This window comes from Mirounga leonina, unplaced genomic scaffold (genome assembly GCF_011800145.1).
Source record: "Mirounga leonina isolate KUSES-001 unplaced genomic scaffold, KU_Mleo_1.0 Mir_150, whole genome shotgun sequence".
Lineage (NCBI taxonomy): Eukaryota > Metazoa > Chordata > Mammalia > Carnivora > Phocidae > Mirounga > Mirounga leonina.
The window spans coordinates 24,130,161-24,154,379 of record NW_023270374.1 but is presented as its reverse complement, the minus strand read 5'-3'; the positions used below and the strand labels follow the sequence as shown (position 1 = coordinate 24,154,379).

The 24,219-nt window shown below is 48.3% G+C and overlaps 1 protein-coding gene across 5 annotated transcripts; it reads left to right on the top strand.

Annotated features, from left to right (window-relative positions):
• Positions 1-3,549: 3,549 nt before the first annotated feature.
• Positions 3,550-23,812, top strand: CUNH20orf96 (chromosome unknown C20orf96 homolog). Of its 5 annotated transcripts, XM_035006085.1 has the most exons (11): positions 3,550-3,915; positions 4,180-4,228; positions 4,812-4,929; positions 13,043-13,155; positions 17,162-17,320; positions 19,782-19,881; positions 20,750-20,907; positions 20,987-21,088; positions 21,235-21,321; positions 21,988-22,106; positions 23,595-23,812. In XM_035006085.1, exons 1-11 carry the CDS (start codon positions 3,896-3,898, stop codon positions 23,653-23,655), a joined length of 1,086 nt encoding a protein of 361 aa, XP_034861976.1. In that variant the 5' UTR covers positions 3,550-3,895; the 3' UTR covers positions 23,656-23,812. The 5 variants fall into 5 exon arrangements, with proteins under 5 accessions (XP_034861976.1, XP_034861974.1, XP_034861975.1 ...); XM_035006083.1 differs by lacking the exon at positions 23,595-23,812 and having other exon boundaries at positions 21,988-22,753; XM_035006084.1 differs by lacking the exons at positions 20,987-21,088; positions 23,595-23,812 and having other exon boundaries at positions 21,988-22,753.
• Positions 23,813-24,219: the final 407 nt, after the last annotated feature.

Sequence of the window (24,219 nt, the reverse complement as noted above, 5' to 3'; positions counted from 1 at the left end):
TGGGGCCCCTGGGTGGCTCAGTTGGTTAAGCAACTGCCTTCGGCTCAGGTCAGGATCCCAGGGTCCTGGGATCACCCCGTATCCTGCATCGGGCTCCCTGCTCAGTGGGGAGCCTGGTTCTCCATCTCCCTCTGTCTGCCACTCCCCCTGCTTGTGCTCTCTCTCTCTTTCAAATAAATAAAATCTTTTAAAAAAATAAAGGGCATAGGGGCGCCTGGGTGGCTCAGTCGTTGGGTGTCAGCCTTCGGCTCCGGTCGTGATCCCAGGGTCCTGGGATCAAGCCCTGAATCGGGCTCCCTGCTCAGCGGGGAACCTGTTTCTCCCTCTCCCACTCCCCCTGCTGTGTTCCCTTTCTCTCTGTATCTGTCAAATAAATAAATAATTAAAAAAAAATAAAGGGCATAAAATTGAATTTTGTGTAGTAGCAACAATGTTGACATCTTTTAAAATTTCCAATGGTTTTTATAATCACTTTGTTTTTCTGTGTTGATAGTCAATATTGTCTGAATAACGAAGGTTTTGCTCTTTCTGCTCAGATCTTACACTTTTTTTTTGGTCTTACTGCACTAGTCAGGACCTCTCATACAACCAACATACAGTGGGCATTTTTGTTTTATTTCTGGCTACAAAGAGATCTGTTTGTATTTTGAAAAGATTTGACTTGTGGATTGGGTTCTGGCTCCATCTGAAATTTTAGTAACAACATCTTGTATTGTAAGGTTTTGTTGATATGTGTATGGCCATACCTTCCATCAATTTCATTTTTCTCAGGTCAAGTTTTGCAGATCCAAGATTTCTATATTCTCTTTTGGTTATTTTTTGCTTTATTTCTTGTTGATTATCACTGCCAGCAATTTTCCCTATGAGTTAGATAAAAGACTAAACCTTTATATTTATTTCTCAGTGGATTTCTTTAAAAATTATCAGGCATCCTCCTTAGCAGTGTTCCAGCTGTTAGACTGGCCTGTTGTGGAGATCGTTGAACCAGGAGCTACAGGGGCCAGGCAGGTACCCTGTGAACAGATCAGTCCAGATGGGTACTGAGGCCATCTACAGAGGGGAGCTTGACTTATTTCTGGCAAATTATTGCCACAGAAGGATATCAGAGTTGGTCAGTTTGGCACCTCAGTTTAGGTTCTTATTGACAGACTTTTGGAATTGCACCTTTAAAAAATGTATTTTAGGGGCGCCTGGGTGGCTCAGCCGTTAAGCGTCTGCCTTTAGCTCAGGTCATGGTCCCAGGGTCCTGGGATCAAGCCCCGCATCGGGCTCCCTGCTCGGCAGGAAGCCTGCTTCTCCCTCTCCCACTCCCCCTGCTTGTGTTCCCTCTCTCGCTGTGTCTCTCTCTGTCAAATAAATAAAATCTTAAAAAAAATGTATTTTATTTTATTTAAAAAAATTTTTTAAGGATTTTATTTATTTGAGAGAGTAAGTGAGAGAGAGCACAAGCTGGGGGAGGGGCAGAGGGAGGGAGAGGAGCAGACTCCCTGCTGAGCAGGGACTCAATCCCAGGACCCCAGCTGGATCGTGACTTGAGCTGAAGGCAGGCACTTAACCGACTGTGCCACCCAGGCACCCTGCACTTTGTTTTAAAAAAAGATTTTATTTATCTATTTGAGAGAGCGAGAGCAAGCAGGGGGAGGGGCCAAGGGGGACTGAGAGGAACAAGCAGACTCTGGAGCTAAGTGTGGAGCCCGACCCAGGGCTCTATCTCATGACCCTGGGATCATGACCTGAGCCAAAACCAAGAGTCAGATGCTCAACCAACTGAGCCACCCAGGCACCCTGGATTTGCACTTTTTAAAAAAAAGCTAGTTAGGAGACTGTGGAGGAGGCATGATTTTGAGATGCACCTTGAAAGAAGAAGCGGGTTGGAGTGCAAGAGAGAAAAAAATCTGTGGGCCAGAATTTGGCAGGTAGGTCTCTCTGTCCTGCAATGTCGTAGTCTGGGTGTGAGAGAAGTAGATGTGTGTATGTGGGGTGGTGGTAGTAAGGAGTATGATTCCAGATGTACTTTGAAGGTATTGCTGACAGACTTGGATGTGCGATGAGAGGTGAAACAAAAGATGAATCAAGGGTGACTCCAGGAAGAGTGTTGCCATTTTGAGTTGGGGGAGAGTTGCATGTTAAGAGTTGCCTATTAGGCACCCAAGTAGAGATGCTGAGTAGACAGTTGGATGTATGTGGCTGGAATTCAGTGGAGACGCTGGAGATATGAGTCTGGGAGGCATCCAGGTAGAGATGGCATCCGAAGTCACAAGACTGGAAGGGAACACGAATGGAGTGTGAGTGGATAGAGGAAAAGGGAGGGTGGGTCTGAGCCTTGAGACACTCCAATAATAAAGGGAGAAGAGGAAGAATCAGCAAAAAAGAGAAGGGGTCAGGAAGCCACTCAGGAGAGTGGTTTCCTGGGCACCTAGTTTAGAAAGTGTTTCAAGGAGGGAGTGATTCGCTCTGTCAAATGCTGCAGATAGGCCAAGTAAGATGAGGATGGAGAAGTGACTGTGGCGTTTAGCAAAGTGGAGGACACTGGTGGCATTGACAAGGACAGTTTTAGTGGAGAGGTAGAGAATGAAAGCCTGATTCAGAGGTGGAAAGGAATGGGCAACAGTAGGGGCACCTGGGTGGCTCAGTCGTTAAGTGTCTTCCTTAGGCTCAGGTCCTGATATCAGGGTTCTGGGATCGAGCCCCACGTCGGGCTCCCTGCTCGGTGGGAAGCCTGCTTCTCCCTCTCCCTCTGCTGCTCCCCCTGCTTGTGTTCCCTCTCTCACTGTGTCTCTCTCTGTCAAATAAATAAATAAAATCTTAAAAAAAAAAAAAAAAGGAATGGGCAACAGTAGACAAACCTCTCTAGGAGTTGTGCTGTAAGTGAAGCAGAAATGGCAGTGTAGCTAGATGGGAAGTGGTCACTTTTTAAATTTTTTAAAAAATTTATTAATTATTTATTAATTTTATTTTTTAAATTAATTTATTTAAAAAAAGATTTGACAGAGAAAGAGCACAAGCAGGGGGAGCGGCAGGCAGAGGGAGAGGGAGAAGCAGGCTCCCCAGAAGCAGGAAGCTTGGTGCGATGCGGGGCTTGATGCGATGACCTGAGCTGAAGGCAGATGCTTAACTACTGAGCCACCCAGGTGCCCCTGTTCACTTTTTTAATAGAAGAAATTAAAATATGTTGGTATACTGAATAATATAGAGAGGATGATAGGAGAAAAGGGGAATTGCTGGGGCGGTATCTTAGAGAAAAATGAGGAGGGTAGGATTCAGTGTACAGTTGTCGAAATCGGTCTTAACAGGCAGTTTATACAGTCACAGGAGGGAGACAATTAGGTGGGTAAATGAAGTGATGTGAAAATGTGAGTTTACTGGGGCGCCTGCGTGGCTCAGTCGTTAGGCGACGGGCTCCCTGCTCAGCGGGAAGCCTGCTTCTCCCTCTCCCACCCCGCCGCTTGTGTTCCTGCTCGCTCTATCGATGTCTCTGTCAAATAAATAAACACAATCTTAAAAAAAAAAAATGTGAGTTTACTGATCCCCATGATTTTCTTAGTGAAATAGGAAGCAAAGTCATTAGACAAGACAAGAGTAAGGATGGAGAAGAAAGTGATGGAGGTTTGATGAGAAGGAAATATGACATAATTCTTTAGGATGATGGGTGGGGCCCAGCGGAGCAGGCTCTGGAGAGCTCCGTTCTCCTTGAGAGATTAGTCCCTCCGGGCGCTCGGTAGTCTGCGCCCGTTTCCTTGGAGACGGAGACGAGGGACGGGTCTCGCCGGGAAGTTTCAGTGGCCTAGGTTACCACGCGGTCCACGCTGAGGCAAGAAAGTCGGAGAAGCCGAATAATAAGTATCGCAAGAGATCAGGGCTCCACAGACTCACTACTCGTCTTCCATTTTCCCCAATGGCGCGCGTCTTTCCGAAGTAGGTGTAAGAATCGAAGGGTGGCGGAGTGCGCATGCGTGTCCGCCTTTGCTCGGTCCGGGCCTGCTTGTCTTTTTGACCCCGCCCCCTCTCCGCCCACATCTCCCTAGCCCCGCCTCCCCCTCGCGCTCTCCCACCCCCGCTCCCTCGGGTGCCTAGTGAACTGTGGTCTCTGTGGAGACTCCACGCCTGTTTCACGTTTGCTGCTTACAGTCGCAGGGGTTGGGAATGATGGAAGTTCTTTCCCGTCCCAACTCTTTCCAGACCCAACCACTCTGGGATTCGCTCCACAGTCCACAACTTCCAGAATCTGGTGAGTCCGGGAGGGCTGGGGAGGAGATGGGGGCTTGCTGACCCTGGGTCTGCAGTCCGCCTGCCCCCATGGCCGTGACTGTCCCGGCCGATGGAATCGGGAGACCTGAAGTACAGGCCTACTTGTGTTACACATTTGCTGTAGGACCCGGAGCCAAGCCCCCGAACCTGTTTTCGCACCACCTTATCCGAATGTGAGGGTATATTATACTGCTCTATTACTCATCTCTGATTGCTCCTCTGGTTTCCTCTTGGCTCTTTTCCATGCCTTGTGTTTAAGAACAGTGTGCCACAGTTCTTAGCACCTCACAGCCTGGATGTGCTTAGTAAATTACGACTGGCTGATAAAACAAGTGATAGCTAACATTTATGGAGCACTTAACACATGCTTTACAAATATCATCTCTTGGAGTTCTCCCATCAATCTGTGGAGGTAGGTTTTATAACTAGATCTAGTTTACAGATGTGAAAAATTGAGGCTCAGACCTCAAAAGTCACTTGCTCAAGGTCACAGATATCTGTAAGGGGCAAAGCTGGGATTTGAACTCATCAGGCTGTGTGACTGATTGTTTTATATCTGGTAGGATTATGTTCCATGGCAGCGGTCCAAGCAGAAAACCAAGTCACCTACTCTGCCTCCCCTCCTACAAACCAGAGGCCACCAGAAGAGCAAAACGAAGACTTTGCCTAGCGTCCTTCCAGGTGGGCAGAGGCACTTGAGGCCGGATATGGGAATTGGGGACAGGATAGAGTGTATGCCCTTGGCCTTTGATGACATCAGTTATATTAGAGTAGGCTAATTGCTGTGACAAACAATCCCCAGGTTTCAAGTATTAGTACAGAAGCTTATTTCTCATTTATGTCAAAGTACATTTGTGAATCTGCAGGGGTGGAAGTAATCTTTTCCACATGATCATGCAGGGATCCAGGCTCCTTCAGCCTTGTGGCTCTGACAGTTTGTAAGGCCTTGAAGTCCTCTGCTTGATTCGGGGGACGCATTCAGTCTGCATTCAGCTGGTAGAGAGGGAAGAGAGAGAGAGCAAAAATATCGGTAATTTTGTTGGCAATTTTTTTTTCAGGGCCTAGACTTGACATGACCCATATCAGTCCTGCTCATATTCCAGTGGCCATAACTCAGTCATATGACCACCCTTAACCACAAGGGAAAATGAGAAATGTCCTGCTGTGTGTCCAAGAGGAAAATAAAACAGGGTTTGGTCAACTCAGGATAATCTCTGCCATGTCTTTGTCATGCTGTCCAGGGGAGTTCTCACGCCCTTGGCTGAGTCAGACATGGGTTCACATCTTGGCTCTGCTGTTTACTATCTTGGAAAAGCCATTCATCTCTCTGAGCTTTAGTTTTCTCGTTTGTAATATGAGGACCTGATAAGATTGTTGCAAGAATTAAATGAGAAGATCTATATAAAGCATTGTTGCTCTCAACCTTATCAGACCCAACATTCCTTTTTTTTAAATTTAAGATTGATTTATTTATTTGAGGAGAGCATGAGCAGGGGGAGAGAGGGAAGCAGACTTCCTGTTGAGCTGGGAGCCCAACATGGGGCTCGATTCCAGGACTCTGCATTAATGACCTGAGCCGAAGGCAGTCACTTTTTTTTTTTTTTTTAAGATTTTATTTATTTATTTGACAGACAGACACAGCCAGAGAGGGAGCACAAGCAGGGGGAGTGGGAGAGGGAGAAGCAGACTTCCCGCGGAGCAGGGAGGCAGCCCGGTGTGGGGTTGGATCCCAGGACCCTGGGATCATGACCTGAGCCAAGGCAGATGCTTAACAAGTGAGCCACCCAGGTGCCCGCGGAAGGCAGTCACTTAACTGACTAAGCCACTCAGGTGCCCTCCCACCATCCCTTTTAATAACAAATACTTTGTAATATTCCTTTAGTATCTGAAATAAACTTCATACATAATATCACCTACCTATATATAATTAAAAACTTAATATAATGCCCAAAGTGTAAAGTAAAGGAAAAGTAAAAGGAAAGTTACTTATAGTTAAATAACATATATTTCAGTATGTAAATGCCCAGGATGTGCTCCACTAGAAGATATGTCAAAGTAGTCAGAAGGGGAGATACGGAGTCGTGAATGTAACCATTGCAAATGCAGACTGACATGTGGTGGGATATCAGGGACTCAAATATCCAAATGGATGTTTCATTGTGGTCCTGATTTCCAAAGTGGTGCCCATCTCTTGGTAAAGTTCTGAACAAAACAAAGTACAATCTTCCCTTGAATGTAGCTGCTTTCTTGGAAAATTTAGCATTACTGTAAAACTCTGCAAAATATTCTTTGTGTTTATATGTGAAAGAGTCAGGTTCTGGGATCAGATCATTATAAATAAGGTTTTTTTTTTTTACCTACATCAGTATCTGCTAGGGTTTTGGAAAGTCATGCAGGGCATAGGAGAATTCTGTGTTCCATGGGGCTGTCCTGTTCTGGGGGATATCTAGTGTCCCTGGCCCCCACCCCCAGATGCCTGGTGGGACCCCCAATATTTCAGAGAACCACAAATCCTCTCTACCAATGTATCTAAAACATCGTGAAGAGTCTCTGATGTAAAGTGCTGAGCACAAGGCCTGGTGGTAGTGACAGAATTTTTGACTTTGGCTCTAGACCCTATTCACACAGCATCTACAAGGAAACACTTTCCTTTCCTTCACTGGGGAAGGAATGTAACAGATACCACCATGGTAAGAACAAGAACAATTAACATATACCAAGCCCTTAGGTACTGTTCTCAGCACTTGACACGTATCACTTCATTTAATCTTCTCAACAACCCTGTGAGGTGGGTGCTCTTTTACCGCCTCCTCTTAGAGATGAGGCATGGACAGGTGTAACTTTGAAGGTCACAGGGAGGAGGGGGCAGAGCCAGGCTGTGACATTTGGCAGTTTGGCTCCAAGAGGCACAATCTTTTTTTTTTTTTTTTTTTAAGAGTGAGGGGAGGGGCAGAAGGAGAGAGAGAATCTTTTTATTTTATTTATTTACTTATTTATTTATGCGGGGGAGGGGAGAGAGAGAGAGAATGAGAGCACAAGCACGAGCGGGGGGAGGGGCAGAGGGAGAAGCAGACTCCCTGCTGAGCAGGGAGCCCAATGCGGGGCTCGATCCCAGGACCCTGGGATCATGACCTGAGCTGAAGGCAGACGCTTAACTGACTGAACCACCCAGGTGCCCCGGAAGAGAGAGAATCTTTTCTTTTTTTTTTTTTTAAAGATTTTATTTATTTATTTGAGAGAGAGAATGAGATAGAGCATGAGAAGGGGAGGGTCAGAGGGAGAAGCAGACCCCCCGCTGAGCAGGGAGCCTGATGTGGGGCTCTATCCCAGGACCCTGGGATCATGACCTGAGCTGAAGGCAGACACTTAACCATCTGAGCCACCCAGGCGCCCCACTACACAAAACTTTAAATACACTTGAGATAGATGGATAGAAGGAGGTCATCATTTCATTCATTCCTTACACCTGGGAGATGATCTCATCACCTTTTTACAAATGAAGAAACTGAAGCTTAGGTTGGTAATATGTCTTATGCAAAGTCATGTCCTTGAGGGCATCTTTTGTGTGTTTTAAAAAAGATTAAATCAGCTGATTCCTCCAAGATGGAGTAGCCCCATTCCTTCTTGGTCCCCTCTTTTACACCTAAAAAAAGCCCTGGATGTAACAACAGTGAACATAGAGGACTCTGAAAACTGGCTTTCGTGCTACATCTCAACAGGGGACTGTCTGAAGTAGGATCCAGAGTATTATTTAAAACATCAAGGATACAGGGGCGCCTGGGTGGCTCAGTTGGTTAGGCGACTGCCTTCGGCTCAGGTCATGATCCTGGAGTCCCGGGATCGAGTCCCGCATCGGGCTCCCTCTGACCCTCCCCGCTCTCATGTGCTCTCTCTCTCCTCTCATCCTCTCTCTCAAATAAATAAGTAAAATCTTAAAAAAAAAAAAAATCAAGGATATAATAAAAATCACTTGTCATACCAAGAATAAGGAAAATCATAACATGAGTGAGAAAAGATAGACACCAACATCGAGATGAATCAGATAGAATGATTTGAGTGTTTTTATTTACAGATGACATGCCCGTCTATGTAGAGAATCTTAAAAAAATCTAAATTTAAGAGAAACTGGAATTAATAAGTGAGTTCATCAAGGTTGCAGAATACAAGTACACAAAAATCAATCACATTTTTAAAGCTTCTCTCTTTTTTTTTTAAATGTGTTACTCTTGGTCTCAGTTTTTTTTTTTTTTTTAGGTTTTATTTATTTATTTGACAGAGAGAAACACAGCGAGAGAAGGAACACAAGCAGGGGGACTGTGAGAGGGAGAAGCAGGCTTCCCGCTGAGCAGGGAGCCCAACTCGGGGCTCGATCCCAGGATCCCGGGACCATGACCTGAGCCGAAGGCAGACGCTCAACGACTGAGCCACCCAGACGCCCCTAAAGCTTCTCTTATTTATTTATTTAGAGAGCGTGAGCACAAGCTGGGGGAGGAGAAGAGGGAGAGGGAGAGAGAGAATCACAAGCAGGCTTCACGCACCCATCACGGAGCCCCATGCAGGGCTTGATCTCATGACTCTGAGATCATGACCTAAGCCAGAATCAGGACTTAAACGCTTTAACCAACAGAGCCACCCAGGTGCCCCAATCACATTTCTATGTACTAACAATGAATATGGGGAAACCAAAATTAAAAATTCATTTATAATCCAAAGAAATAAAATATTTTTTAAAGATTTTATTTGTTCTTTCAAGTAATCTCCATACCCAACGTGGGGCTCAAACTCACTATGTTTATGATTAGAACACTCCGCATAGTAAAGATGACAGTTCTCCCCCATTTGATTTCTACATTTAATGTGATTCCTATCAAAATCCCAGCACAGTGTTTTGTAAACAGACAGGTTTATTCTAAATTTTATATAGAAAAGCAAGGCCCTGGAATAGATAAACTATTGTGAAAAAGAAGAATAATGTGGGAAGAATCACTTTACCTGATACTAAGGATATTATTAAAGCCAAAGTAATCAAGATAGCGTAGTATTGGCAGAGAGATAGACACATAGATTAATGGAGCAGGCTAGAGAAACCAGAAATAGAGCCACACAAATATGCCCAGCTGATTTTTGACAAGGCTGAAAAAACAGCTCAGTGGAGGAAAAGAAAGCCTTTTCCACAAATGGTGCTGGAGAACTTGGACATCTACAGGCAAGAAAAAGAACCTTGACTTAAGTCCAAATGTAAATGTAAAATGAAATAAAAATTAAATGTTAAATGTAAAACTAAAACTTTTAGAGAAAAATATAGGAGAAAAAAAATCTTTGGGACCCATGGCCAAGTGAAGAGCCCTTAGACTTTCTACCATGATCCATAAAGAAAAACGAAATTAATGGATAAGTTGGACATCATCAAAATTAAACACTTGTTCTGTGAAAGACTCTGTGAAGAGGATGGAAAGACAAGCTACAGACTTGGAGAAAATACTTGCAAACCACCTCTGACAAAGGCCTGCTATGCGGAACATATCGAGAACTCTCAAAACTCAACAATTTCTAACAATTGAATTGAAAAACAATTCAGTTAGGAAACGGGCAAGAGGGGCACCTGGGTGGCTCAGTTGGTTAAGGGTCCGGCTCCTGATTTGGGCTCAGGTCATGATCTCAGGGTCATGGGTTGGAGCCCTGCATCAGGCTCCGTGCTCAGTGCTGGGTTGGCTAGGGATTCTCTCCCTCTCCCTCTGCTCTTGCCTCCCACTCACTCACATGTGCTCTCTCTCTCTCTGAAATAAATAAATAAATCTTAAAAAAAATGGACAAAAGATATGAAGGGATGTTTAATTGAAGAGGATATCCAGATGGTAAATAAGCACACGAAAAGATACTCACCATCATTATCCATTAGGGATATGCAAATTAAGCCATAATGAGTTGTCACTACACACCTCTCAGAATGGCTAAAATGAAAAATGGTGATAACACCAAATGCTGGCCAAGAAGAGAAACTGGATCATGCATGCATTGCTGGTGGAAGTGTAAAATAGCCCAGCTGCTCTGGAAAAAAGTATGGCAATTTCTTTTTCTTTTCTCACAGAGAGAGACAAGAGCATGAGAAGGGTGGGGGAAGGAGCAGAGGGAGAGGGAGAGAGAGAATCCAAAGCAGACTTTAGGCCCAGCCTGACACGGCGCTCGATCTCATCACCCTGAGATCATGACCTGAGCTGAAATCAAGAGTCAGACAGTTAACTGACTGAGCCACCCAGGCGCCCCAGTATGACAGTTTTTAATGAAACTAACATGCAGTTTTCACCATGCTCCAACAATTATACTCTTGGGCATTTATTCCAGTGAAATGAAAACTTATGGTCACACAAAAACCAGTGCATGAATGCTTCATAGCAGCCTTATCGTAATACTCCCAAACTGGAAGCAATCCAGAGGTCCGTTACTGGTTAAATAAGCTATGGTACATCCATACCATGGAATACTATCCATTAATAAAAAGGAAAGAACTACTGATACAGTCAATAGCTTGGATGAATCCACAGAATTTTGCTGAGTGAAAAAAACCAATCTCAGAAGTTATATACTCTGTGATTCCATTTATATAGCATTCTGGGAATGACAAAATTCCAGAAATGGAGAACAGATTAGTGATTGCCAGGGGTTAGGGACAAAGGTGGGGGAGCATGGTAAGGGGAGGGAAGAGAGTGTAGCTGTAAAAGGCAGCATGAGGGATGCTTATGGTGATGGAAATGTTCTATATCTTGTCTGTCTTAATGTTACTATCATGGTTCTGATATTGTAGTTAGTTTTGCAAAATGCTACCATTGGGAGAGACTGGGTTAAAGATACATAGGATTTCTCTGTAATCTTAAAAAAAAATTTTTTTTAAACGATTTTATTTATTTATTTGATAGAGAGAGACACAGCGAGAGAGGGAACACAAGCAGGGGGCGTGGGAGAGGGAGAAGCAGGCTTCGCACTGAGCAGGGAGCCCAATGTGGGGCTTGATCCCAGGACCCTGGGATCATGACCTGAGCTGAAGGCAGATGCCTAATGACTGAGCCACCCAGGCGCCCCTTAAAATTTTTTAAAATTTAAATTCTAGTTAATTAACATACAGTGCAATAATGGTTTCATGTATCTTTAAAAAAAAAGATAAAGCAGGGCTACTACCACTAATGAAAATAAATAGTCATTATTAAAGGTACAAATCTCCCTAAGTATTTAAGTTTGATTTACTAATCTTATCATTTTTATAAACACTTCTAAGGGGGATTTTGGAACTTGGTTAATTAGGTTCCCCTAATCCTTTTAAGCCACATTTAAAAATTTAATATATTCATTTTTCATTTTCAAATAGTTCACTTGTCTGATTAACAAAAACTATTGAGCATTTAAATAATTCTTGTACAACTAATAAATAAACTTCTAGACATGGGTAATTTATGTTCTCTTAAAAGTTTTGGTAATTTATACACATTCAATAAAAACGTCTTAAATCTTTAACTTAAATCTAAATCAAAATCTCATTTAAATTAGAACCACAAGATTAATCTATTAATCATTCCATCTTTTAAACAATACAATTAAATACCCAATATATACAGATAATTCATAACTGTAACACAGGATTATTTTAATTTACTTCATCACTTCAATTGTTAATACTAAAATTTTCCCGGGTTTGCTGTATTGATCCATTAAATAAATAATATTTTCTGAAAAGTACTGTGTTGCACTTGGAGTGGGGATTTTGGTGGGTATTGAGAATGTGGCCTCAGCATTCAAGATGATTTGGGTGATTTGTCTCAGGCCGGTGCCTGAGAGGAAGCAGGGGTTCTGAGAACATGCCCTCCAAATGCTTTATTCTGATCTGAAATATTTCCATATAGTCCTTATCTGGAAGGACCACAGCTTTTTTTTTTTTTTTTTTTTTAAAGATTTTTGACAGAGAGAGAGACGGAGAGAGGGAACACAAGCAGGGGGAGTGGGAGAGGGAGAAGCAGGCTTCCCGCTGAGCAGGGAGCCCAATGCGGGGCTCGATCCCAGGACCCTGGGATTGTGACCTGAGCTGAAGGCAGATGCTTAACTGACTGAGCCACCCAGGCGCCCCAAGGACCACAGCTTTTATAGGTGTTTCAGACAGCCATTTGGGAGTTTTGCCCAGCTCCTGTGCCTTTGTGTGGGGCTGTGGTCCTAATGCCAAGCCTCAGGTCATCAGTAATGACAGTGACAACTAGGAATGCCTATTCAGCACTGAATATGTGTCAGGCACTATTCCAAACACTTGAAGGTATAGTAAGATCTTATTTAATCTTCAGGACAACCCTATGAGGTATGCATGACGATGACTCCTGTTTTATAGGTGGGAAAAACTGGGACAGAGAGATCAGGTGACCTGCCCAGGCTCACATGGCTAGTAGAAAGCAGAGCCTGGATTTGAACCCCGGCTATCTGGCTCATTAGTTCTTGCCCTTAACAACCCTGCCTCATCTGACCTTGCTACCGGCCAGGTTGGTGGGAGAGATTGTGGGCACCTGGTCGGCCCCTGTTGCTGCTCCTCTCTTCCCCTCTCTCCATACCCATAGCCATGTGAAAGTCCCCTGCGCACAGTGGGGCCTGGGAGCTTATTGATAGATGTGAGTCCCATGCTCTGCCTCACTGTCACAGGTTATAAGGTCGAGACTGGGTGGGACCGGTTCCCTGGGCCATCTCTTGGATGGTGCATTCCCTGAGACCTGCTCCCAGGCCTGCCTGTACCCTCACTCCCTCTCTGCTCTTTCCCATGCCCTAGGGTTGCATTCCAAGCCCACCATGTTGATGACAAGCCAGCTGAGGAATCCACAAGAAAAGCACAGAGGGAGGTTGGACTTTGGGAAGATACAGGCCAAAATCCGGCTATTGAGGGTATGAGCATCCTCCCTACAGGCACTGGGGCTCGTGGTAGGGATGTGGGGGCAGGGGGACGCTGATAGCAAACATGCACTGAACATTTTGCAGGTGCCAGACTTGACTCATTTCCTTATCAGCAGTGCCATAGGCATGCTTATCATCACCCCCATTTTACAGATGGGAAACTGAGGTGCAGGGAGATCAAGGACTTGTACCAGGTCGCATGGCTAGAAAAATGGCAGTACCAGGGATCAAAGCTGGTTAAGCAAGGTGTTTGCCTTTGTGTTGAAGTCCAGGAAAATGATCAGAATCCTTTTTCTGTTTCACTACATTAGGAACACAATCTGGTGGCCTGCTCCTTTAAAAATTTCCAGTAAATTAACTTTTCATGGTATACAGGGCACCTCAAAGCAACGCTCAGAAGCTCACTATTACATTTTTCACATCATCCGATACAGCTTAGATAATTAGCGTTCTCACCATCTATTGCTTTTTATGGCTTCTGAACAATGTTTCAAAGTATTTGAAATGACTAAAAGAGGAGGAGTCTTTTGTGTCCCTAGCAGAAAGTAGAATATTAAATACTATAAATGCTACAAAATACTGGAGAAGAATTTGTACTTTCTTCAAGAAAGTTTTAAGAGCTCAGTGAACAATGACTACTATATAAAGAAATAGGGAAGAATGTATTTGCTTTGAAACCTTTTCTTCCCTTTAACCTTCAATATTGCTGAATGGTTCAGAGGTGGCCCAGCGTTTTTAAAGGAGTAACTCATATTTCTGGTGTTATTTTTATCCTGACTTCAGAACTTGGACAATTTGGCTCTGAAGCCTGGGCTCCCAACCAGTTTCTAATGTTGTCTCTTATGATCATTCAGTCAATTTATTGAATGCCTGCTGTGTGCCAGGCCCTGTTCTAAGTGCAAGGATTCACCAGTGATGTGGCCTCTGACCTTAGGGAGCTCACATTTGACTTTGGGAGACAGATAATAAACAAGACAAATAAGTATATAATATGTGCCATGATGCTGAGGGCAATGAAGAAGTGTAAAAGTAAAGTTAGGGGCTAGCGAGGCACAGAGGAAGAGTGACCGTGACCATTTTAGACAGGGTCGTCAGAGAAGGCTGCTTAAATGGTGACATCTTAGGGAAGAATGTTCCAGACAGAGGAAACGCAAGTGCAAAGGTCCTGAGGTGGGTGTGGCTAGAGCAGGAGATGAGGAAAGCTGGTGGGTGTGAGGGAATGGATGATGACTTGTTTGCAGCTCTGTAATCCATGCTTAGGCTTTGTGTTTCTATGTTGAGTAAGACAGGAAGACCCTGGGGGATTCTGAGTAGAGCAGAGACGTGGTATGACCTAGGTTTTCACAGGAATCCTTGGGCTGCCACTGCTGCTATGTGGAGAATGGACCATGGAGACAAGGGGGAAACAGGAAGGGGGCAGAAATTACTCAGTTGGTTTGCTCTTGGAGGTGGAATAGGATCCTGACTCTGCCCCTCAGTCTCAGGACAATTATTTGTTCAATCTCCAGCTCTTGAGGGAGTGCCTACTATGTGCTGGGCACTGTGCCAGGTGTTGGGGACACAGCTGTGACCATGGCACTTAGAATCTGTGTGCTTATGGAGCATACACTGTAATGGGGAGACCTATAATAAATGAATTTTATTTTATTTTATTTTTTAAGATTTTATTTATTTATTTGACAGAGAGAGAGCACATGAGAGGAGGGAGGGTCGGGAGGGTCAGAGGGAGAAGCAGACTCCCTGCCGAGCAGGGAGCCCGATGCGGGACTCGATCCAGGGACTCCAGGATCATGACCTGAGCCGAAGGCAGTCGCTTAACCAACTGAGCCACCCAGGCGCCCCATAATAAATGAATTTTAAAAGCCCAAAGAATAGTCAGTCACCAGTTTATTCAGCCCATACTTTTTTTAAATATATATATTTTAAGGATTTTATTTATTTATCAGAGAGAAAGAGCACAGGCTGGGGGAGTGGCAGGCAGAGGGAGAAGCAGGCTCCCCGCTGAGCAGGGAGCCCGACGCGCGACCCGATCCCATGACCTGAGCTGAAGGCAGACGCTTAAGGACTGAGCCACCCAGGCATCCCTATTCAGCCCATACTTATGGAGCTCCAGACACTGTCCTGTGTGCTGTGTCCTACAGCTGCGTTGGGACAGCCAGCCCCCCTGCCCTCCTGGCTCTGCCATTTAGGTGGGGGAGACAGATAAGAAATAAGAAAAATAAGAAAATAAGATAATACGAAAAACATATAATTACAGACTGGGGTTAAGGATCAGGAAGGAAACAAAGTAGGGTTTCTGCACTCAATCTGGTGCTCAGGGAAGATCCATTTCTAGAGCAGAGGTCATTAATTCTACAGTTTCTCCAAACCCCTGGGAATGGGCCGTGTGCTAAGGAGACACATTCCTGGTACCTTCCCCAGCGATGTTGGCTCCGTGGGGCTGAGAATAGTGCCACGTGAGGTAGTGCATGTGAAGTGCTGAGCAGAGTTTTGGGCCTATAATAAACACTCTGTACGTTTGCACTCTTACTCTTATTATTATATGAGGAATATGGGAGCTGAGGGCCAGGAAAGGGGTGGCTTCTAGTGAAGGCCAGAGAAATGAGGAAGAACAGAGGAATAAGGAAGAGAGCGCATGGGCACGGCAGAGCCGGAGGGCTAGAGCCGGTGAGAACAGTTATCAGCTCTGGTTCCTGCGTGCACACTGAGGGTGCCAGGCACTGCCACTCACTGGCTTGGTTGTGAACATTATCTCATTTGTTTTTTCCAGCAGCTCTCCGAAGCGAGTGCTAGTTTTCCAACCTTTAGAACAAGTATAGCAGGGTTCTGAGGGGCTGACTCGTTTGCCCAGGAGCCCCGAGGGAGTGAGTGGCTGAGCTGGTATTTGAACCAAGTGGGTCTAGGCCTAACACCCCAATCTGAATACACTACGAGGCTCCACCATGCCTTGCGCTTGAAGCTCGCTCGCTTCCTTGTCTTGGTGTGGTGGGAGAACAGACATTGGGAGTCAGAATTCTGGCTTCCGGGCGCCTGGGTGGCTCAGTTGGTTGAGCGACTGCCTTCGGCTCAGGTCATGATCCTGGAGTCCCGGGATCGAGTCCCGCATCGGGCTCCCTGCTCAGCGGGGAGTCTGCTTCTCCCTCTGACCCCCCCCCCCTCATGTGCTTGCTCTCTCTCATTCTCTCTCTCAAATAAATAAATAAAATCTTTAAAAAAAAAAAGAATTCTGGCTTCCCAGTTCCGGTGCCATAACTTTCTGGCTGTGTGACTTGAGGCAAGTCACTTAACCCTGTCTGAGCCTCCCTTTGTCATAAAATAAGAGTCAGTAAACATAGGGCCTTTGGATGAACCAATACCACCTGCCGTGCCCCCGGTGAGGCCCAGTGCCCATCATATAGTAGGCCCTCAACAATTCTTGTTGCTGTTATTATTGTGGATTTTGTGTACCTGCTGGAGGTGACCTTAGCAAGCCCCTTACCCTCTCAGCCCCTCCTTGTTTGCACGGGGCGATGGATGAAATGAGAGGGTACTCATTCAGCTCAGCTGCCTGATGAACAACGGTAGCGATTATCATCCACTTGGCTTCCCCGCTTTTCCAGACATCGCCCCTCACCTGCGCCCCCTTCTTACCTACCTGGGGTGTTTTCTATTTTTATTACTACCATTACTACTGTATTTTATGGGTTCTAAGAAGTCAGTGATAATAAGGTACAGCCTTATCTTATTTCCCACGAACAGATTTTGTCAATTAGATCGTGACATGCCACCCGTTGTAAGAGGCGTCCACCTCTGAGATGTAAAATTCGGGGAAATGGGCGTTTCAGAACGGATGCAATAGTTCAGGGGCTCTGACCCGCAGACAATGGGGCCGCGTTTACCAGTCGAGACCACAAGGGGGCGTGCGTGCGGCAGGAGGGAAGTGGTCCCTAGGCTCCGGGAGGATCGGGCCGCCGCACGCCTCACCGCCTCCCATCCTTGCCCTCCCCTCCGCCTGCAGACGTTGCTCAGGAACCGGCAAACCACACTCCAGGAGCTCTCCAACCATGAGGTCTTCCTCACCAAGCTCAACTGGGAGCTGATCAAGGCCATCCAGGACATGGAAGACAGCTCGGCCCTGAAAGTGCGCACGATGCTGTATCGGCAGGACATCCTTGAGGTGAGGTCCAACCGCCCCCGCCCAGTCTTGGCCTCCGCCCTCTGCACCTTGGTCCTGCCCACAGGCGCCGCCCCCTTGGGCCCTCGGGCGCCCTCTCCTGGCCTCTTCCGGCCGGTTGCGCAAGCTGCTTCCTCCCTCTGGAAGATGCATCTCTCCGGCCCTTCGCCCCACTCAGCTGGGCTTTGGAACCGGACCGAAATGGGGGCTCATCCCAACGCCAGCATTTAACCAACTGAGCCACCCAGGCGCCCCAGCGCCAGCATTTATTAGCTGGGGGACTTCGAGTTAACCTCTGAGCTCTGTAAAATAGAGCACAAAGCACCCACCGTAAAGCGGGTGTTGTCCTTGGCACGCAGCAGGTGTACCACCCCCACCATCAGTACTCACAGTGTTGTGTATGCCCATGTAATTCTGCCAACAACCCCGTGGGGTGGGCACTATTATCTCTATTTCACATAGGAAAAAAACGGAAACAGAGAGAGGCTGGGGAACTTGCTCAAGGTCACTCTGAAGCTCACTCACCTAGCAAGGGTCAGAACTGGGACTTGAACGCAGGCCATCTGGCTCTAGGATCTGGCTTCCTTCCACCGTGCTGTGGTTACCACCCTCAGCCAGTGGTGCTGCTCCCAGTCTACGGGTGGAGCAACTTTTAACGAGAACCCCAGAGGCATCCTCTGCCTCCTCTGGGAGAGGCTTGGGAAAGCTGCCGGAGGAGAGCTGGAAGTTCACAGGGGACCCAGGAGTTGGGGCTGGAGGAGAGGCAGAAGAAATGGTTTCATGGAGCAGTAACGCCCTCTGGCTGCCCAGGCAGAAGAGGGACTGAACTCCCCGGACCTGTGAGATGAAGAGCAAGCCCGGTCTTGGGGACTTAGTCTGCTCAGGTGACCATAACAAAGCACCATAGACCAGGCGGCTTACGCATAGAAATGTACTTCTCATAGTCTGGAGGCTGGAAGTCCAAGATCAAGGCGCCTGCAGGGTTGATGTCTGGTGAGGCCTCTCTCCTTGGGGTGCAGATGGCTGCCTTCTCTCTGGGTCCTCACATGGCCTTTCCTTGTGCTCACATGGAGAGAACTCTGGGGTCTCTTCCTCTTCTTACAAGTACACTACTCTTACCGGATTCCGCACCCTTTGGACCTCAGTCAGCCTTTATTACCTCCTTAAAGGCCCTATCTGCACAAACAGTCATATTGGGGGTTAGGGCTTCAACATATGAATTTGGGGGTACACAGTTCAGTCTATAACACAGGCCAAGGATTGCAGAGTCATTTAGCCCAAGGGAACTTAGTAGAATATTCTCCAAACTTAGACAAAATCATTGTTGATCTTCTGGCATTGATCCATTAATATAATTTTTGTTCATCCTGAGTGCTCCCTGTGGGCCCTTGGGAAACAGTGATCGGTGGGACCCTGTCCACATCAAGCTGTCATTCTAGTGGGGTCACAGGCGGTTAGAAAGTCATTTGTGTGTACTGCCATGGGGATGGGGATCTGGGGAGCTGAGAGGGGCCTCTCGCCCAGACATGGGAGGGTCAGGAAGGCTTCCTGGAGAAAGTGATGCTTGGGTTGAAACCTGCAGAAGTAGGTATTAACTGGTAGAGAGCAGGAGAGTGTTCCAGGCAGGGAAAATGGGTGCAGAAGGCCCGTGGAGAGAGGGAGCATGGCCAGCTCAAGGAGCCACATGTTGGCGTAGGCCAGCTCCAGGAGGGCCTTGTCAGCCAAGGTAAGGAGTTAGGGCAGAGGGGAGCCCCTGGAGGGTTTTAAATAGGGGAGGGATAAGGTCAGCTTTTTTTTTTTTTTTTTTTTTTTTCATTTTCAAAGAAAGATCATCCTGACTGTGGCGTGGAGCAGAGATCAGAGGAGGACCGGTTAGGGGTAGCTGTGGTGGTATTTGAGGCAGGAGATGAAGAGAACTTGACCTGCTCCATTTCCGACCTGGGCCGGTTCACCCATCCTTAGGCAACCTGGGGGTCCCCCGCTCCTGGGAGGTCACCATATTGATGCCGAACTTAGTGCGGACACAGCGCACTACAGCCCAGAACTCCTGGGCTCAAGCGATCCTTCTGCCTCAGCCTTCTGAGTAGCTGGGACTACAGGCGTCCACCACCGCCCCCGGCCGATAAAGAGAACTTGAATAAGACCGTGGCAGTGGGGATGGAGAGAAGGACATGGCTTTGAGGGCTGTTAGGGGTTAAATCCATTGCACTTGGTGACATTTCGAGGGAGGGCGGAGTGGGGACCGCTGTCTGGGTTTGGGCCAGTGCCTGGGTGTGTGGTAGAGCCACCACTGGGGTGGGTGGTAGGAGAGGGCCCAGTTTGGAGCGGCTGGGCCGGCCTCCGGTCAGGTCCCTGGGTCTGGGAGTGGGTTTAGATCTGGGGAAGTGCCGAGTCCCCCCAAGAGCCCATGCTTCGGTAGTGCCAGGAGAGGTTGTGGGGCGAGCTGACCCCACCTCTCCCACAGACTGTCATGGATATCTTGGAGTGCTCGAACAAGAAGAAGCTGCAGAAGCTCAAGGAAGAACTTAAGGAGTGGGAGGAGAAGGAGGAGTCCAAGATGCAGTGTAAGAGTCCCTGGCGTGAATTCCTTGATCCCCTCCCTGGCTTCGGGGAGGTCAGCAGGGCATTCATCTTGCACCTACCTTTTGGAAACCAGTAGGCCCAGCATCTTCCCTGTTAGGCAGATGGAATTGCTAAGATGCAGAGCTAATAGCTTACTTCTCGAGCACTGAACACTGAGCACTTCCAGGCCCCCTGAGGCTTCGTATGTATGGGCATACGCTCAGTCATTGCAACTACCTGTGAGGCAGGGACTATTCGCCCATGTTACAGATGAGAAAGCTGGAGCTAAAGGAAGTGTGGTAGCCTGCTGAAGGTCATAATAGCTGGGAGCCAGGATCCAGCCCCAGCCTTCCCCTGCTTCCTGCCCCTGTCACTGAGTCAGTGGCTCAGCCAGCTCCCAGGTCTTCTGGCTTCCATTGTGCCGAGCCTGTGGTTTCTTTCCCTGGAGCAGACTGGAAGCCTTCTGAGGGAAGGAGTGGTGTGTCAGACCCTGGGGACACCGCCCATGGAGGGCATCAATGCAGACTTTGTCTTAATGGTCATTTCACGGGAGTCTGTGTCGCCCCATCTCCCTGGGCTTGTTGCTATGGGAGTGTGTGCATGAGGAGACTGAGGTCCAGGGAGGGACAGTCTTGGCGAGGGCCACACAGTAAGTCAGTGGCAGAGCTGAGACTCATCTGGGGATCTTGCCCCGGTTTAGTCTCTTTCCTACCCAGTGTTGCCTCTTCTCCTGTGGGGGTAAAAGACTCTAGTGTGAGCTCACTTCAACCAGACCCCAGTCCATTGGCCAAGGAGAGCTTTGCCTCCCGGATCTCCTGGGAGGGGTTCTTGAGGGAGGATCCTGCCTCCTGTCCCTTCCGACTTCTCCAGCCCTGGCACGGCAGGTGGAACAGCTGAATGCCAAGATTGAGAAGACCTACAAGGAAGTGAGCTTCCTGAGCACGTACATGGACCACGATTATCCTGTCAGGTCGGTCCAGATTGCCAACCTTGTGCGCCAGCTGCAGCAGATAAAGGACAGCCAGCAGGTAGGTGAGCCCCTGGCCCTGCCCCGCTGGACCGTACTGGAGACAGGCTGGTGGCCCACACCCTCCTGCTGGCCCCTAGGATGAGCTGGATGACCTTAGTGAGATGCGCAGAATGGTCTTGCAGTCTTTGTCTAATCAGATTCAGAAGAAGGAGAGAAAGCTTCTGAAAGCTCTGGTGGTGGTGAGTGGTGGGTGTCCAGGTCCTGCCCCAGCCCTGCTTCCTTCCCCGTCCTCTGCTTCAGGGCCCCCTGCACCCCCCGCTGGTCTCTCCCAGGCACTGCTGCCCGGGGAGAGGCGCTGGGGGCCAGAACTCTTCTCCCTCTGCAGAAAAGCCAGCAACCCCATCAGGAGGCTCTTCTGCAGAAGACCCAGGACAACCAGGACATGCTGAAGTGCATGGACAAGTTCAGAGAAGTGCGTGGGCACGGAAGGGGACGGCCCCTCTGTGAGGGAGCAGAAGGGCAGGCCCCAGGACCTGTGGGAGTCAGGCTTGTCCTGATCTGGCATCGGCCTCCCTCCTAGCTAGTGCCGTTACTGTCCCTTGCCATTCACCTGAGAAGGAGGTTAGTGTGGGCCCAGGCCTTGCCTCACTGGCCAGCATCAGCGGTGATGACCCATTAGCAACATCACCAGGCGTCACCCGCTCACCCATCATTTTGCTGTCATTACCACTCCCTGTCTTCACCACTTAATTCTCGCCACTGACCATCACTCGTTAGCTGTGTTAATGAACTTCACCGTCACCACCCACCCCCCCGCATTCATTTTCATTATCATCCTCCATCCACTGTCAATGTGAGTGACCTTCACCGTCTCTGCCAGCCCCCATTCATTCTCATCATCAGGTACTGCCCCCCTTTGCCACCTGTCTCCATGCTCCACGGTCTCCGTGCCGTCTTCAGCACCATCAGATGTTGGCCCTAACTCTCGAGCAGCCCTCCAGAGCCCAGGAGGCCCCTGTGACCAAGCCGTGCCATCCCATGCCTAGATGGCCTCTCTCCTCGTCCGGGTTGCCGTGTTCTCCCTTCTGTTGGGGGACATTGGGCTCCTCACCCTCCCCTGCTGTGCTTCTCCCCTCAGTTTATCAACCAGTTTGAGGAGGAAATACCCATATTGAAGGCAGAGGTGGAGCAGCTCCAGGTCCAGGTCCAGGAGCCCCGAGAGATCATATTTGCGGATGTTCTGCTTCGGAGACCCAAGTATGTGATCTGTTTTGGCAGCTGCTTCTTAAACCCGCCATGCTGTGTCCTCGAAGAGACTCTTTGTTCCCAGGGAAGGCAGCCTGGTGGAGAAGGCAGAACCCCGGACGGGGTGCAGGGAGACCTGGGTCTCGCCTCAGCTCTGCTGCTGACCATGTGGCAGACGTGATCTTTCCCGTCTCTGGGCCTTTGTGTCCCATTAGTACATGGAAGCTGAGTTACATAATCTTTTTGGACTCTTCCGGGTCCCAGATTCCATGTTTCCATGGACCCCTAAGCTCCTGGGTTGTTCAGGAAGATGGACTTGAGTAGGGTGGCTGGCTCCAGGGAAGAAGGGCCTGGAAGACACTCTGTAAGGAGAGAAGGATGTCTTCTGTGCCCGGCAGACTCCTGGGCCCCAAAGGAAGAACTTCCTTCCTTCCAAAGCCAGTTCTCCGCCTGCCTTTCTTGGGTCAGGCCCTTTGTGGCAGAGCTTGGGGAACCCACGGGACCAGGCGTCTCCAAGATGTCACAGAGGCCCTGGGGCACCTCAGTGCAGAGCCCGCAGGTAGACGGCGGACCTCAGAAGACAGATACTGGCTAGAGATGGAAATTTGGGCATTGTCTGTATAGAGATGCTTTTTCTTTTTGCTATTATTATGGACAATTTCAAATATACAGACAGTAGAGAGAATATTTGGATGAATACTCAGTTGCCCGTGTGGATTAGAAGTTATGTTTTTGCCATACTGGCTTCATCTTCGTTCCTCCGCTTTTTCTCGTGAAGTACTGTAATTTGCAGATGTCCTGACATTTCATGCCTAAGTACCTCGGTGGGCGTCAGGAGAGTGCGGAAACCACGAGAGTGGACGAGAGACTCGGGACAAGGTGGAGAGAGCGTGTGATCCTGTGGCCCCCTAAGCGTGCTGGTCCCTGCGATGGGGGCTGTATTGCAGGCGGGAACCCGCTGTTCTCGCTCCTTCTGTGCAAGGAAGGACACCTGTCAGTTACTGAGCACTTCGTCTCACTTAGTCTGCCCGCCATAGATCGAGGTTGGACTTACGCCCATTTGGGCAGTGAGGAAGCTGAGGCTGCTCTGGGCTCTGGCACAGCGAGCGCTTGTTACACACGTGCCAACTGAGGGCGTGGGGCTCCGAGGGGAGGTGTAAGCTCAAGGTGCCATGCAGCCAGGGGTCCAAGCCGGCCGTTCGGACCGCAAAGAGAGCGCTGGTCGTGAGAGGGCCCGCATTTCAGAGCCGAGTGCCTGCTCCTTCTTGACCTCAGACCTCTGGAGGGGAACATTAATCATGCCAAACCCGTGCCTTTTTCATTTTTGGTGTGTGCGTGTGGGTGCGCACACCCACATGCACACCAGTGTTTTGGGATGGGGCTCCTCAACTAAGTACCAGTGTTCTGAAGAGCAGGGTGCCCCCGAGGGCGTGCTCCTCCACTCTGCAACTCTGGTGCCCCTGCTTGACTTCTCACATCCTCTTTGCTCTGCCCTACCAGGTGCACCCCAGACATGGACGTCATCCTCAACATCCCGGTAGAAGAGCTGCTACCCTTCTAGATGTTGGGGCCAGGGGCCAGCCTTTCCTCCCTGCTCTTTTCCCCATACCCGGAGCCTTGAATTGTCTTCTTCCATGACTGCATGCCCACTCAGAGCCTAGTCTGCTCTCCCTCCCTCCCCTCCTTCCCTGCCTCCCTTTCTTCCCTCTTTTCCTTCCTTCTTTCCTTCCTTCCTTTCTTCCCTCCTCCCACCCTCCCTTTCTCCCTCCACCCTTCCTCTCCTTTCCTTCCTCTCTCTCTCCCTCCACCCTTCCTCTTTTCTTTCTGGTTGGTGCCGCTGCTTGGGCCAGGTGGGCATTCCCAGTCAAGTCTGCCATTCCTTTTGACCAATAAAGCTGGATTTGCATTTGCTCTTTTACTTGGAGATCTCCAGCTAGGCCTTGAGAAGAATGGACTTTGTCTTAAGATAAGGGGTGGGTAATGTGCCTGGGTGGCTCAGTCGGTTGAGTGTCTGCCTTCGGCTTAGGTCATGATCCCAGGGTCCTGGGATCGAGTCCTGCATCGGGCTTCCTGCTCTGCGGGGAGCCTGCTTCTCCCTCTGCTCCTGCCTCCCTCTTTCTCTCTC